At 35.5% G+C, this 16,367-nt stretch overlaps 3 protein-coding genes across 3 annotated transcripts; 1 reads left to right on the top strand and 2 right to left on the bottom strand.

The window, feature by feature from the left end:
• Positions 1–3,025: 3,025 nt before the first annotated feature.
• LOC114190723 (peroxidase 5-like) lies at positions 3,026–4,237 on the bottom strand. Its single transcript, XM_028079710.1, has 2 exons — positions 3,958–4,237; positions 3,026–3,863 (listed from the first exon to the last, which is right to left on the bottom strand). Exons 1-2 carry the CDS (start codon positions 4,174–4,176, stop codon positions 3,108–3,110), a joined length of 975 nt encoding a protein of 324 aa, XP_027935511.1. The 5' UTR covers positions 4,177–4,237; the 3' UTR covers positions 3,026–3,107.
• Positions 4,238–6,840: 2,603 nt separating this feature from the next.
• On the top strand, positions 6,841–12,449 carry LOC114190333. Its single transcript, XM_028079172.1, has 7 exons — positions 6,841–7,211; positions 7,474–7,573; positions 8,053–8,148; positions 8,249–8,301; positions 11,508–11,556; positions 11,872–11,919; positions 12,175–12,449. Exons 1-7 carry the CDS (start codon positions 6,991–6,993, stop codon positions 12,250–12,252), a joined length of 645 nt encoding a protein of 214 aa, XP_027934973.1. The 5' UTR covers positions 6,841–6,990; the 3' UTR covers positions 12,253–12,449.
• A 192-nt stretch (positions 12,450–12,641) lies between these two features.
• On the bottom strand, positions 12,642–15,569 carry LOC114190332 (probable protein phosphatase 2C 49). The gene is made up of 4 exons (XM_028079171.1): positions 15,175–15,569; positions 14,298–14,495; positions 13,984–14,219; positions 12,642–13,477 (listed from the first exon to the last, which is right to left on the bottom strand). The coding sequence occupies exons 1-4, from the start codon at positions 15,352–15,354 to the stop codon at positions 12,901–12,903; spliced, it is 1,191 nt and encodes a 396-aa protein (XP_027934972.1). The 5' UTR covers positions 15,355–15,569; the 3' UTR covers positions 12,642–12,900.
• Between the last annotated feature and the right edge of the window lie 798 nt (positions 15,570–16,367).

Genomic DNA, 16,367 nt, shown 5'->3' with positions numbered 1-16,367 from the left:
GAATTTCTTTCCCATAATAGTTCTGAAAAGCTATCGAGAGAGGATCCTCTCTCATTTCTGACGTGAACGTTGGACAAAAGTAGATGATGTTTTAACATAAGAAAAAGGAAAATGTTTCTTTTATGCTGTACACAATTCACTTTTAGGATATTTTGATTATTAAGAAAATTAATTTATGTATTTACGAACACTTTTATCATTTTCAAACAAAATCACATGCTTAAAAAAACTATTTTAATAATATATATATATATATATATATATATATTATTATTATTATAAGAAAGATTTTTGACAACAGTTAAAATAATTTTTTTACTATGATTTTCAAACTACCGTTGAAACGATCATCTTTAAAAATTTAATTGAAACAACACCGGTTGCCAAACCGTCGTTAAAATCTAGATGTCGTGGTTAAGTAATTTAGTAAAAAAGGTAGAATGCAATATAGCTATCATTACTAATGGCAAACAACGACACTTTATGTCGTTAAAAATAGGTTTTTTTTTAATGCAGTTTTTGCAATTTTGTTTTACAATAACCCTATTATAAATTTTTACAAATTCAGACATTTCAAATAGTTAAAATTATATAACAGTTTAAAGGTTGCAATTATCTAATCTTCCAAACAAAGTTCATAAATAAAATAATAATAAACTAATTAACTTTCAATAGTGTAAAAAATACTTTTTAAAATGACTTTTTTATAATCGTTATAATTCATTGGTATAATAAGCGATGCAATGACATATTTATAAGTTAAAGATTATCTATACTAGTTAGATTTAGAATCATTATGGAAAGAGAAACCATGTAAATTTGTAAAGAAGTTGAAAGCTTTCTATATCAGTTAGACAAGATTACGAAGTAATATGTTGAATTTTTATTTATTCCTTTCTCATTTCAACATTAATTTTTTTCGCAGAATATATTTGATTAAATATCTACACTTTTGCCGTTGAAATTATTTTTATTTAGTAAAGTTTATGTTAAACATTGGTTTGTTTTGATAAAAACAATTTTTTTAAAAATTGAAAAATGTGCAATGTAGAAGACAAGAGTACGAGAATAACTATTAATTAAAAACCAATTTGTTCAAAGTGTGTTGAATTGTAAATTTTTACATGTTGGTCCACCACAATATAGTCCCGAAGCTCAATAACATCAACCTGTAAAATGCGAGATTTTAGTAATAATTATATAAAAAGGAAACCAACCAAACAGCGAAGATCTTGTCTAGATGGATTATTTTTTGAACATATTTATTGTTTATAACTAATTTATTAATCTTCTGGAGAAAGATATTATTGTTTTAAAAAAAAAAAGATTAAATATGTTTTTGATCCCTTAATTCTGAGTAAAAATTGAAATTAATCCATTTTTGAAAATTTGGCCCAATTTAGTTCTTTAACATTATAATGCATGAATGTAATTCTTTTAACCACATCTTGTTAAATTTAGTTGACGTTTCAAACATTTTTATGATATAATTTGAGTTGTTTACACCATTTGATAGATTTATGTGTTGTGAAGAACTCAAATGTTATAGTGAAAAACGTTTGAAACATTAAATAAACTTAACAGAACTTAGTTAAAAGGGCTAAATTCAAGAATTTCTAAAGTTGGATAACTAAATTGAATCAAAATTTCGAAGAGAGACTAATTCTAATTTTCAATGAAAGCTAAAGGACCAACAACATATTTAACCCAAAACAAAATCATTTCTTCTCATTGAACTTCTGGAATAAATACTTGTAATTTAAAGGTACAATTGTAGTAAAAAACAATTATTTCATCTAAGTTTAAAAGAAACTGATAAACTAGAAGAATATCAATTTTTTTTAGAAGTACTACTTTTATTGAGAAGTATTAGTCTTTGTTGCGATGTACAACTATTGTTAAGAAGTATCCCTTTTATCGAGAAGCATCAAGTAAAGACTTATAAATACCTGACAAACAAACAAAATTGAGAAGTTCTAGCATTGTTGAGAAGTAATAGGTAAGATTGAGTTTGGTTAAGCCCAACACCTTAGACCGAGCTAAGTAGGTACACTCAAGCCCAATTAAATTGAGTCAAGTCTAGTTGAAAACATTATAAGTCTAATCAAGTTGGATTCATATAAGGTCAAGTTAAGCCCACATTGAGTTCACGTGAGGTCAAGTCAAGTCGAACCAACCTCAAATTAATTAACTCAAGCCTACCCCTAATCAAGTCAATTTAAATCTAATAATGTGAAACAAATGATGATGTGGGGCATGTGGGGATGAAACATCTAAAGAGCTATTCATTTTATTTTTAAATGTGAATGATAATAGTGGTCAATCAAATTGGTGAATGACTCTCAACATTAAAGTTAGAAATTTTTCAATTATATCTTCCAATATGACACATGACTAAAGTAATAACATCTTCGATATAAAAGTAGTATACTTGTAATATAAATTAACTTCTCTCATTCAACATCATATTTTTCTTATTTCAAATAAGAATAAAAATAAGGAAGTGTTCCTTCATATGAGAATTCAGTTTAAATTTATTATCATATACTCATAAAATTTCCTGCATCATATGCACAAATCTATTTTTATTATACTACATTGAAAAAAAAAATAATGTAAAAACTTGGTGACAGAAAAGAACAATATAAGTTATAATAATCAAAATATATAAATAATTAGTTTAGAATGATTTCAAATTAGTTAATAGTATACATAATTTTTTCAAACAGTGTACAAAATAGTATATATAAGAATATCACCATATTTTTTATTTTCAATTTATGTAAGAGAAGAAATAAAAAATATTGCTTTAATGTTTCTCGTTCAAAATTGTATAATAAAAACAAGATTACAATATTACAATTAAGGGCAAAACAGAAAACAACATTTTCAAATGAATGGGTTACAAAGAACTGAATTGAATTGAATTGGGGGAAGATTACAAACAAAGGGTGAGTTATAGTTAAGGCAAGGAAAAGAATTGAAAGAATGAAGTAATGACAATGAGAAGAAATTAAGAAAGAACGGAAAGAAAGAAGAAATAGATATTCGGAGGTATGAACAATTGAGTGAAATTAGGAGGATGAAGGACTTAAGGATGTGCAGAGTCAATTAACGAGGGCACAACGGGTCCTGATCTCGCCCTGTGAGCCGGTGAGGACATCAATGGAACCCATATGGACCATTGCCTTAGCAAACTTGCGAGCCCAGACAGAGGAATGTTTAGCATTGGTGAGTACCATCGGCCTGGTTGAGGGGCTGCCGAGCAAAGTCTGATCCGAGGTGAGCAAACCACGGTGGTTCTTGAGCTCTGTGTAGTATCTGTTGTCCAAACGGTTAGGAGTGGATGCGTCCAGAGGCACTGTGTTATCGCTCCCTGGTGGACATTTGGGTTTCAAGGACGTAGCATATCTGGAATCCATGGAGGGATCTTGAGGAAAGGTGGCATTGAAAGAGTGCAAGCGGTGGGAGAAGGAGGAACAGTGTGAGACACCAATAGAATGGGCTCCAGACAGTGTCACCATTTCATCTGCAGACAACCCTTTTTGTCGGAAGTTAGCAATGAGTTGGTCTGCGTTGAGGGTTGGAAGGGGCAGTTGTGACGCTTCGTCTCTGATAGAGATACGACCATCTCTGCGTCCAGCTGGCACTGCATAGTTTATGCCTCCAACTTTGTTGGCGCTGTCTCGAGCAGCAAAAGCCAGAATGTCTGCACAGGAGACGGTGTGTGGACACTCTGCCTCTAATTGGGCCTTGGCTTCGTCGATGACATGGAAGCCTCGTAGACTTGGGTTGTTGGCAGGGTGGTCTCTCTCTGATGCCTTCCCCGGCGTGGATTCCAACAGCACAGAACCATCGCATCCCTGCATGTGTATAACGTATAACAATTCATTTAGATATTTGATTTCACTATTCAACTCATTAACTGGGTAGTGATGAAGAAGACCAAGTGCTTACCCTCACAAAACAATCATGAAAATGCATTCTGATCAAACCAGCAGCGATGCCTGGGTTCAGAGAAACGGCTTTGTCCACAGCGCTTCTCACTATTGCCTCCGCAGAAGGACATGTGGTTTTGTAGAAATCCACCTTCAAAGATGCGGAGGCAGATTGAAAAATGGAGAGAATTAGAAAGAAGATTGAGAGCATTACATGCACGTGTACAAATCGAGCCATTGGTATTTGAGAGAACAAATATGAATATATGTATGTTAGTGGTGTTTGAGAGAAGAGGGAAGAGAGAATTGTATTTATAGGTTGAGAAATGTTGTGAAAGGTGAGAGTGGGTCTTACTTTTCGAACCAAAACGTGTCTTTGGCTGTAGCCTGCAGTGATAGATGCTGCTTCAAGCAAACGGACTTTGAAATATTCGTCTTCATTAGGATCTGTGTTAGGCTCTGACTTGTTATATGTTAAAAGTGTTTTGAAACTGTATACGTTGGATTGGATGGAAAACTATGACTATCCGCGGCAACAGCCACTTGTGCTGACGGAGAACTTTTCTATTTTGACAGTTTCATTTGGCAAATAGGGTTTGCCATAAATGAGAGCCAGCAATAGCTTTCCCATTGTTTTATTCTTGGAATTACGATAGCTTACCAACCAATAATACTTTACATCCATTCTATATTTGTTTATCCTTTATTTCTTTTCAGAAATGTTTACCCTTTATTCTTACTCTTTTCTCCGATTATAGACCAATGACAACTTCACAATTTCTTTAATCCAATATTTTATTATACAAAATAATTGACAAATGAATTTATATAGAAAATATGGTATAAAGAAAAGTTTTCCCTTTTTTTATTATTACACTATCCTTAAAACATATCGTTATCTAGTTATTAGAGCGTAAAAATATTATTTTCTAATTATAATTAATTAGATCAATAGTTCAAATTTATATGTAGAATGTATATCATATTTTCTCTATGATATGCTTATAATTAAATATAACTATTAAAATTCTCGTAGGAACAAAAAGCTTATAGTAAAAAAAGTCCAAGACCAAAACAATAATAAAAATCGAAATAGTTAGTTAAGGACGATTGTCAAGTTGAGTGAGTCTGAATTGAGTATTAAGTTGAGACCATTTATGTTGAACGTCAATCCAAATCAGGTCAAAGAATTTAGTTGAGTTGATCCAGGTCGAGATTGAATGTTGGTCGAGTCGAATAATCTAGTTGAGTCGGGTCGAATTAAAGGTCGAACTTGGTTGAGTAGGATCGAAGGTCGAGGCAAGTTAGCCTGAGTGAAGGTCGACCAATCTAGCATGGGGAGAAGGTTGAGTTGAGTTAGCTTGGATCGAAGATCAAACTAAGACAACCTAGTCTAAAATTCGAGTCAAGTCAGCTGGGCTAAAGAATTAAGTCAAGCTAGAGTGGGCCAGAAAATCAAGTCAAGCTAGAGCGGGCCAAAGAAAGAGTCGAGATTGCTCAGACTGAATGTCAAGTCAAGTTAGTAAGGGCTGAAGTTCAACTTGAGTCTACTAAGGCAAACTTGGTAGACCCAAGTAGACCCATGTCAAAGCTTGACTCAAATTGGTTTGGCCGAACAATCAAGTCAAGTCAGCCAAGGCTAAGGTCAAAGTGAGTGGGTTGAGCAACCTAGGTCAAGTCAAGCCGGTTAGGATTGAAGGTCAACTCTAGTTAGCCTAACTGTTGTTGATCTGAGTTGGCCAAGTTGAAAACCAAGCCTAGTGAGTTCAGTCGAAGGTTGAGCTGAGTTGGTTCGACTAAAGGTCGAGTTGAGTCGATTTGGTCGGAAAGTTCAATCGAGTTGGTCTGGGTCGAAGGACAACCCAAGTTGGCATGGCTGAAGAATCATGTCGAGATGGCTTGAGCCAAAGGTCGAGTAGAGCCAATTAGGGACAAAGGTCGAGACAAGTTGACTTAGGTGAAAGTTGAGCGAAGGTCGACTTGAGTCGGCTTGGGTCAAAAGTCAAATCAAGTTGACGAGTTGAATATGTGAGTTGAGTTGGCTTGAGCCGAAGGTTGAGTCGAGTTGACTTGGGCTGAAGGTTGAACCAAGTCGATCAAGGTCGATGATATTGAAGGTTAACCTGAATTTGCTTAAGCGTAAGTCGACCTGGGCGAAGCTTAACCTAAGTCTCCTAAGCCAAAGGTAAACTTAAGTAAGTTAGGTAGAAGAATCAACTTGAGTTAGTTGGATTGAACAATCAAGTTAAGTCCACCTAGGCCTAAGGTGAAGTCGAGTTGGCCTAGGTCGAATGACTCAAGTCGAAGGTTGAGTTGAGTTGGTTTGGGTCGAAGGTTGATTTGAGTCAACTTGGATCGAAGGTTGACCTAAGTTAACCCAAGTTGAAGGTTTACTTAAGTCAGCTTAAGTTAAAGTTTGACTCAAGTAAGCCAATACTGAAGATTTGACCCTTTAATTGGGGGTGAGTCGACTGGACCTTCAACCTCAGTGGATTTATCTCGACCTTCGGTCAAAATTGACTAGATTTGACCTTCAACACATGTTAAGTCGATTTGACCTTCGATCCTAGTTGAATATTTTATATATAAAAGTTAATAAAAATCTTGTAGTGAAGTCAAACTCACTTTAGCACTAACCTTAACCAACTTGAAGATGGAACTTTTATATTATTTTTATTATTTAAAATATTTTTCTTAAAATTTATAATTTTAATTCACTTACCCAAACAATTCACATAAATGAATTATTCTATATTAAATTGCCTCATCTACACACTATGAAGGTTCCGGAGTTTGAAGGGTGGGTGAGTTAATTAAACCGGGCTTGAAGTTTGGTTTGGGCCTCAGGTGCATGTTGAAGATCGGAAAGCCCATGGTTGCATTTAAGTATTCAGCGAGCAAATAAAATGAAGTGGGATCCATCAGCGTCACCACAACATCTGGGCATCGCATAAACGTGCGATGCTGATTCTCGTATGACACATCCTCACGATTGTCACGGAGGGAAAGAGAGGCGAGAGAAGTGTGTCTCTGAATACTGAAAAATTTGACCATGTATGCAGCCGTGGTAGGCTCCAAACCACCTTTGATCACCTTCAAGTCTACTTGCAGAGCCACATTTGCCGCCAATTTCACCTCCATTAAGTTCCCCGCTACTCCTCTCTCCTCCAATCTTCTCTTCTTCAGGCTCACTCACACTGCTTCTTCCAACCGAACCACAACCTTCCGTGGCTTCAAGCGCTTTTCCCCTGTCATGGAGTGGCAGGATTGCACGTATCTCCTTTCTTTCACACCCTTCATATTTTACTTCTTGTTACCGATTAAGCTTCTTATAATTAACTATTGATATCTCAGCAGCTACTATGAAACCCATTTACTGAGAATTTTACGTTTGTATGATTCATTTCACACAGTTTCACATTTGCCTGCTGAGGTGTGATTGAATGAGTGCTTTAGAAACCCTCTTCCACTCCTGATAGTGCCTTAATTACAATGCTTGGGGTTGATAACTAGAAAAGTGTATTTCCAATTTCAGGGTAAAGATGCAGATTGATGTGCCCATCTCTGTAGCATATGCTTGTTATTCCGATCGCGAAGCCATCCCAAAATGGATGCCCTTTATTTCCTCTGTTCAGGTATGCTTGCTTTCCTTCTCACCGTCTATTTTACGGATCATTTTGCTGGATTAGTGAAATAGGGCCTTGTAAGGGGTGGGGGAAATACACTCCCGTAATTGTTTACATGTGACTTATATCTTGTACTCCTGTTTTTCTTCGCATCATAGGAAATCTTAGGATATTATGGTACCTAATAAGTTATAAATGTCGTCGTAAATAATCAGCAATGATTGTTTGCTAAGTGTAGCACAGTAGATATGGTATTTTTGCTTTTTTTCCTTGCTTAGTCAAGCAAGTAACTGTGTTTGAAATCTTTGACCCCTGCCTTGTTGCCAAGGAAGGATGACCTGACATTACAATCAGGGTCTAGGTATTTTTTATTTGAATCCAAATGGTGCCTATGAGTACTGAAGCCCTGTAATTTTCGTTCAATAATCATGAACTGAAAAAAAAAAAAAGCATTTTGATTTTATGCAAATGTTGTATTTGTTCCGCAGATACTGCCAGACAAACCTGATCTTTCACGGTGGACCTTGAAGTATAAGGCCTTTGGTCGTGATATTGAATTCTCTTGGCTTGCTCGTAATATGCAGGAAAAGATCCCCAACCTAATACTATAATTCTTTTTTCCCAATAAAATTCTCTTTTGGTTACAAATTACAATTGATTTCATGTTATATCACCTTCTTGCAGCCCATTCCAAATCAGAAAATCCACTGGCGATCTATGGAAGGTCTTCCAAACAGGTAACTTACTAGCATATTTTGCTAAGTGATTTATTAATTTTTGGCGGTTCATCATTGTGTGAAGATATTTGAGATTTATGACAACAACAAAGAAAAGTTCAGATACACCATCTTTGTTCACCGACTAACTATCCTTTATATCATATTGAACTGTCCAAGCTTTATTATAGTTTTTCCTAGCAGTGGTAATGCATCATATTTAGATCAGCTACCAGGGTGAACTTGGAATGCTTGATGATGTGCTGAAGTAATATAGAAAATTAACAGAATTTTATTTGTACTATTAACTTTTGCCAAAAGAAGATAGAAAGAGGAGAGCAGAGGAATCTAGAGTAAATTTAGACGGAAATGTGTGATGCATGCATCATTGTATTGTTGTCTTGCTTCACATTTCTTGCTTTTTGTTTGTTTCCCATACATAGTATTGAGTAATATTCACTCAGCTTATGCTTAATTGGCTCAATTTACTTTATGATGTAGATTTATGCCTTTTTTCTTATATATGAATACCAAAAAGAGAAGGGAGGATAAATCCTTGCTCACAATAGTGTCCGAAAATCATAAAGAGAAAGATTCTTATGCCTCATCCTATGTGTGTATTAAATTCAGCAATGAATGCAACATAAAAGTAGTTTATTGCAATATATATCCTATAAATTAAACACCTTAGTCCTTAGCTGGTTTTTATAGTAATATTTTGCTGGTAAGGAATGTCACTATCCAACTTTTGGGCTTAAGATATAAACTGTCATGTAATTTCACGGAGTGAAAAGCCCCTTCCACCTTTATAGCAGTGACTATCGTTAGTAATTAGGTTACCCTTTTCCTCCTTACCTTTATCTATGTCGTGTTGGTGCATTAAGATATTAGATACATCTATCCCTTTGCACTTGTAGTAAACTCTAAGAATGTGAATGGGATGCTTCTAGCATGATTAAAGAATACCTAGCTATATCTCGTTCAAACTATCTAACTGTAGCTAAGATACATTTGCTGCATAAATCATGATTAGCACTTGATACTGAGGGACGAGTTGAAGACCCCATATTTTTCTTACACAACTTTAATGTGAGAAAAGAGAAAATTTTCCAATAACAATCTTAATTTTCGCAAATGATGAAACCCCTCTTCACTTAAGACATTTTGTATATGTGTGGATATGTATAAGTAGAGAAATATTTTATACGCAATAAAATATATCATTAAAGAATATATATTTATATTTTGAAATATATTGGGAAATGCTATCCATTGCCCTAATATTTAGTTGAGTTTTTAATTTAGATGCGTAGAAGATGCTCTTTCATGATTTTTAAATGCGTTCCTGCGTGACTTACAATAAAAACTTTCTCCTTTTTATTTTCTTAATCAATGCTCTTAAGACACTGGTTAGCAAGAGTTGAATATTAAAGGAGGCTTTATTTTGTTATTTTGTCTTGAGACTCGTAAAATGTTGGAACCAGGTCTACAACTTAGACAATTCCTGTTTAGTCTGATTTTATTCATTTTTAAGAAAACTTTCACAGAAACAGAAAATGCCAGAGCAAGCGTTGTTCAAAATGTATTAGTGAACCAATTCGAATCATTAACCAAACTAAAGCGTAAGTTAAAAAGGAAATAGTTTGGATTGGTTCGGACAAATTGTCCCATTGTTCAGTTTGATTCAAGGAAATTCAGTTTGTTTTTCGCTCAGGAGGTAACGAGTTTTTTCTTAAAGGAGCTTTTTCTATTCTCATTTAAAAGACAGTTCAGTTGGTTTAGGTGAAATTTTTTTCCAGTTTGGTTTGGACGACTTGTTTTCAATTTTGTTTGGTGTTCTTAGCTAAACCGAACCATGAACAGGCCTTGCCAAAGCCTAGCTCCTTAGAGCAAAGTTTTCTGCCCCACATGATGAATGCCAAATCCAAGGTTCATGAATCCCCCTCTCTCATGCACCCCAGCCCTCTAAATACCCTATCACATCACGGAAAGCATTCCACTAACATACTAACAATCAGCACATAGGGATATGACAAAGTGGATCTTGACTCTTTGGATATCCTCAAAAGTATTCACATAGGTAAGGAACTTGCTTAATGGGATGGGTCCATATTAGGTATTTACTTGCAAATTTTAACAGAGTTAAGTGTGGTTAAGATAATATAGTACCTACCACGCCCCGCCTCATCTCATCCCTATAATTTATTTATTTGTATGTATGTATGTATGTAATTGAAATATTTATTTGTGTAAATAATTATGCCCGTTAATGCAAATTTCATAATGATTGTTTTAGAGGACTATGTTTTCAATGTTGTTTAGTTATGACTTATGTTTGAACGACTTAAGGTTACGCTTTAATTTTTTTGTTATATTTGGATTCCTTTTTAATGTTATAATTATTTTATTTTATTTAAGAATGAAATTTCCATTTTTTCAAAGGTAACATGGAATTTTTATTAAAATGAGATAAATGTGGTCAATCTTGACAAAGATAATATATAAAGGAACATTTAACAAATGATACACCAACGACCAAAAGAATCCTTTGTGAATCCTGAGCCAACATTAATATAAAGCCTTTTCTGGAGTTAAATAAAGTATGTTACGTGCTCTGTTAAAACATTAAAATAGGCATATTAAATTAAATAATATAAATATATTTCTGCATACAACTTCCATTGTGAATTTTGAACTGAACAATAGATATGTTTTTTGATGTCAATGCTATTATGAAAAATAAAAAAGATCAGGTGCATTTACCACCAAGAATTAAATTTTGAAGTAATTTTTAATTATTTTTTTATTGATTTGTGGAATTTATACATAAGTACTGGTAAAGGTTGCGACGTATAGATACTCAATGAGTAAAGAAATGAGGATTAAAGTTGTTACTCATGTGAGCATGGAGATAAGTCCGAGTATTTTCTGAAATACGGATGATATAACACCCTTACCCTAAACTCATTGTCAAGTTAACTAACTCAAACGAGTACTACAGTTATTCCTTCTAGAACAGAGCTCTCATACCGTGGGTCCTATTTGTTATCCACTATCATATCATTTTCAGCTTTCACACTAGAATCATGGGTTTCACCAGTGCTTGTCATAGTCTAGTTTGTGTACACTGTGTATAATAAAAACTAGATGTGATGACCACTAAAGAGACTATGTTGCATTATTCAGTATTTTTAAGATTTTTAATTGCATGATTTCTCATGTGGCAGAGGTGCTGTACGATTCTATCCGAAAGGCCCTTCATCGTGTGTAGTAGAAGTAAGGTCCTTTATATGAATTTTTGCACACCTATTTAATTTTAATTCTCACTGAGTATTTGTCAAACTAGCTGCATGTTCCTAATGGTCCAACTAATCGCGTCTTCCTATCAGTCCATTGCACAACTAGGTGGTGCTCTACATGTATGCATCTATGTAATAATTTTTCATGTTGGTCCCATGAACATTTTTTTTCCACGCATTTAACTTCTATCAAGAAATTGGGAGAACTTGAAAGTGATAATGCATGTTCTTTTATCCATTTTTCTACCTCGGCGGCCCTTAGCACTAACTACTGCATTTTTGTCCGTTACAGCTTACAGTCTCGTATGAGGTTCCTCAACTTTTAGCTCCAGTGGCATCGGTGAGCAATCTGATCGGAAAATAATTATGTTCATGATGGCTTAGGTTGACAAAAACCGTGATAGAACCTCTAATTATCCTTTAGTGTGAGCAAATTAGGGGATAGAAAAAAGTTCAGAGGAATGGTTAAACTATTTTACTAGTTTCATTCGCTTGTGTTGGACTTTCACCCAGTTATAATTTATTTCATTTCGCACCTTTCATACCCTTTAGAACCTTTTTTCTGATGTTCTCCCCTTCTTGATCTAATTTGCAGGCACTGCAACCTTTCCTTGAAGGTTTACTTCAACGTGGTTTGGAAAGATTTGCTACATTCGCCAAAAGTTACACCTAAGATTTTATTATGATTGTCCTGAATTTTATAGCAGGGCTACTTTTCTATAAGCATAGCTGATTTTTTTCATATTGATTTAACTTTTTGTCCATTGATTGAATTACTGAAGGATGATCTTACTGCATGAATGATTAGTCAACATTCAAGTGTAAATTATGTTAAAGAATAGTCTTAATGCATAATAAACACATTCGAAATTTGTAAAGCTGCTTTGAACACTTAAAAAATGTTTGAATTGAGATCCTAGAATAAAATTTGCAAAACCTTCTGGAGGACCGAAGCTCCAGTTAGTCCTATGCCGAGTCTATACTTTTGTGAAAATGAAAATAAAAATGAGGTTCACCCAATCTGCACCTCACATAATTGCCGACAAATAATGGAACAGAAACTAAGACATTAAGAACAGTTTTATTGACACACAAGAATCTGACATGAATATTGCAGTCAACAAAAATTGGGTATAGTACAAAAATAATAATGTTAACGACAGTACATATTTACACCGCCATCCTCTATCCCCGATTATGTACATCCACCGGACCACGTTAAAAAAAATGATGGCTGCTTTTTCCAATGTCTAAACTGAAGCAGCCAAAAACAGCATGTATGAACTCAACATTATTCGATGAACTGTGTATGTACACACATTCAGTTGCTAGCACTGCCTTCCAACAAGCTCCTCAAGCTACAAAGAGCCTCTGCAGAGAGGCTACAACATCTCAATTTCCGTTGGCGAGGAGGGGATGGCTCTGGCTCCATGTGGTCGAGGGAAGAAAAACATACAATGATGACAGTGAGATTATCAAATGTGTTCAGGCGTAGTGCCTCCATAACCAGGTCCCTGGCACATTTTTCAGGATCGTCATGCCTTCTCAGGCCTCTGCGAACAAGGCTAACTGCATGCTGACTTGACATGACATCCCATATGCCATCGCATCCTATGATGAGGAATTCATCATCCTCTGTTAGAACCACTTGCCTGAACTCAGGTTCTGCAATCAAAGGTGAGGGACCACCCTTAGGTAACTTCATGTCCCAGTCGCCTAGTGCTCGAGTAACTGATAAAACCCCATTGAGATATCCATCATCTATGTAGCCACCCAATTCTTCAACACGCCTCCGCTCTGATGGATAAATAGGTCTGTGATCTTGAGACATGTCAATGGCCTCTCCTTTGCGACAGAGAACTGCTCGGCAGTCGCCAGCATTGGCCACCATTAGAAGCCTGAAAGAAGCTTAGCAGATATCAGCAAAGCAAATATAGAGAAGGAAAGACATTTGCATTCAATCTAAAAATATTCATAGATTAGAGACGTATTAAAAGCAAAATCTATCCAAATATTGGCAGGTCGAAGAAATGTGAATTCCGATGAAAGGACAATCAATGTTGAAGCAATGATAGAGAACACCCCAATAATGCACATGAATGCACATGAACAGGATTTAATTTAAAGACACTGCACGTGTTACCTATTCTGATAAACTTTCCATAAGGTAAAATTAGACAAACTAATTTGTAATAGTTAACTCCTTAACATATTTAAAAGCTTATTTTAGCTTATCAATAAGCTTATTTAAATTGGTGGGAAAAACTTATTTTGTTTCTTTTATTTTCTATGAATGATAATGGAAAAGTTTATGCAAACACAACTCAAGTAAAGAGATAAATATAATCCAGTAAGCTGCTAAGAGTGTACTAATAAAGAACCAAGAATGTGAAGTATGTATTACCTTCCAAATATCAAAGCAGTGAGGGCCGTGGTGCCTGATGAACTATTCACACTGCAATCATCGGCCAAAGCTGAATCAGCCAAAAGAAATGCCTTTGTGAGGGAATCCTCTACCTCTTCAAGAAATACACTATTGACTTCAGAAGTCTGTGGGAAACTGACATCTTCGAAAAAGAACTTTATGACGTTTTTTCTTATATAAGCTGCAGCTTCAGGTCCTCCATGGCCATCAAACACCTAGGATATTGCCAAACCTCAGTTAAATTTAGAATAAGAACGGACAAGTTCAAGAGACAGAGATGAAAAATTGATTACCCCATAAAAGGCACTTGGCTTGGGAAAGTTGTATAGTGATCCCATATGAGATGACAAATCATCTATCCTTATGTGTTCATCTTCCATGTATCTCCTTGGTCCAATGTCAGCAAAACTACCTGAACGGAGGGAAGGTATAAACTGCAGAACCGCAGATTCAAGAGCAGCATCTGAGATCCTGTCTGCAGACTTAGCATCCTACACAAGGACAATTAAATACAAATCAGTAAAACAAGAATCAATATATCGAAGGACTGGATGGTACTATTCTGCAAAACTCTGTTAATTTAATCCCCTAGAAATATTAATTCTCCAAACCAAAAAAAGACCACAAGCTAACAATCAAATCAGAACTTCTAAAATCTATTGCAAATTTACGAAGATATCCATGGAGGATTTGATCAGCAACAGATGTAAGCGAGCAACAATGTTCTAGGTACCGACTGCAACAAAATCCATCCCAGACACATCCATCTCAACCAATAATTTCTACTTCAAATGAACAGGCAGATTCCCTTACTATTGCTAAGACACAATTGGAATCATCGTAAATAAACCGTTAACCTAAACATTCGTTCCAAAATTTCACAGGTAAAACATGGAAGTAAATAACCTAAAGGAAATCAACAAAATTCAGCTATCTTCACCTAAGTTCAACAATCACGCTAACCCCTGATCCAAATGTTTCAAGAAATTTTCCTTTCTAGAAAGGACTTGATCCGAGAAAGCGAAATCAAAGAATTTTCATGATTGAGCAAGCGAACAGCAAGAATTAAAGAACCCCTTCAGACTCTATAACCATCTATGTCATCCAACAACAGAGACACAGCAAATTCATAAGATCAAAAAACGAAAACGAGGGTTTTCAGAATCTAACTTCTTGTGAAGTGAGTAACTCGGCAGAGACCAACTCAGTGACACGAACTCGGTCAAAATTCGGAGGCAAATTAGCATCTGTATCTCCGATCTCGTGAACATCGCTTCCCTTGTTTTGAAAATGCTTCACATCCAACACACCCATGTTCTGTTGACACACAACCTCTGCTTCAGCCACCATGTTCTGTGGTTTCTCTCTTTCCTCCTCTAAACTTCTCACGCGAAAGCTGATCCAAATCCGACGCTGTATAGAGCTGAAAACTGTTGTGCTATGTTCCAAAAATACTTGATTGACGTTACAAAACTGTTTCGATTCTCTTCTCTTCTGTTGAGATTTCTGGGGATTTTTCTCGCGGTTTCTGTTGGGATTGGTGATCAAAAACTTCTGCCACGAAGGGGTTGAAACGCCATATAAGAGGCTCACCCTGGAACCGGCGGCTGCCGGTACCCTAGTTGGCTTCACGGACACGTGGAGTTTCTGGGATCACAAGCGCATTTGCCTCGCACGCGTTGAGGCTTGGCTTAACCGACACGTGACAGTGTTTGCAGGTTGACGTGTGACCTTTGAAGAGTTGGGGAGTTGCGTATATGAAATGACCGGAAGGTCCTCAGTTGTGTAAGCTGTCAGTTTTGACTTGAGAGTTGGTTACGGTTGAGAGAGGGGTAATATGAGAAATTTTCATAGCGCCGACCGAGTAATATAACTGTCTTCTTGTGTTATAGGCGCTGACGCGTTTGTCAGTCCCCACCAACATTGGTGATGTGTGACGTCATCTCTCGCCCACGCTTTTTTAATCTCTCTCTTCTTGCTACCACTCACACACAACAACCAAAATAACAAAAATTTAACTCAAAAATGCTAAATAACTATGTCAATTTGCCCTGATATCATATTCAACTTAAACCAAATTTACCTCTTATGAACAAATATGTGGTTCTACCAAAAGAATAAAGGTATTATTATACGTTCTAAAATTTACATTCACTAATTAATATTATATATGTTTTAAAGCTAAAACAAACCATAATTATAAAAGGCTTGAATTTAACAACTTCATCACCTCCTTTTACTTTTTTGGCGGTCACTCAATGTTTTTTGTGATTATTTGTTTTTGTAGTTTATCTTAATCTTAATTATCATAATCATCAAACATAACATAGGCTAAGGTTTTTATTCAATTTCACATTTCTATT

This window comes from Vigna unguiculata, chromosome 7, assembly GCF_004118075.2.
Source record: "Vigna unguiculata cultivar IT97K-499-35 chromosome 7, ASM411807v1, whole genome shotgun sequence".
Lineage (NCBI taxonomy): Eukaryota > Viridiplantae > Streptophyta > Magnoliopsida > Fabales > Fabaceae > Vigna > Vigna unguiculata.
The sequence above is the reverse complement of the archived record's forward strand: the minus strand, read 5'-3'. Positions and strand labels throughout refer to the sequence as shown.

Coding starts and splice junctions, on each gene's coding strand:
- LOC114190332 (XM_028079171.1), bottom strand. CDS start 15,354: ATGGTGGCTGAAGCAGAGGTTGTGTGTCAACAGAACATGGGTGTGTTG. Junction 14,496..15,174: donor AGTTACTCACTTCACAAGAA/GTTAGATTCTGA, acceptor GTCCTTGTGTAG/GATGCTAAGTCTGCAGACAG. Junction 14,220..14,297: donor AGCCAAGTGCCTTTTATGGG/GTAATCAATTTT, acceptor GCAATATCCTAG/GTGTTTGATGGCCATGGAGG.
- LOC114190333 (XM_028079172.1), top strand. CDS start 6,991: ATGTATGCAGCCGTGGTAGGCTCCAAACCACCTTTGATCACCTTCAAG. Junction 7,574..8,052: donor CCTTTATTTCCTCTGTTCAG/GTATGCTTGCTT, acceptor TTTGTTCCGCAG/ATACTGCCAGACAAACCTGA. Junction 11,920..12,174: donor TTTTAGCTCCAGTGGCATCG/GTGAGCAATCTG, acceptor TCTAATTTGCAG/GCACTGCAACCTTTCCTTGA.
- LOC114190723 (XM_028079710.1), bottom strand. CDS start 4,176: ATGGCTCGATTTGTACACGTGCATGTAATGCTCTCAATCTTCTTTCTA. Junction 3,864..3,957: donor TTCATGATTGTTTTGTGAGG/GTAAGCACTTGG, acceptor ATACACATGCAG/GGATGCGATGGTTCTGTGCT.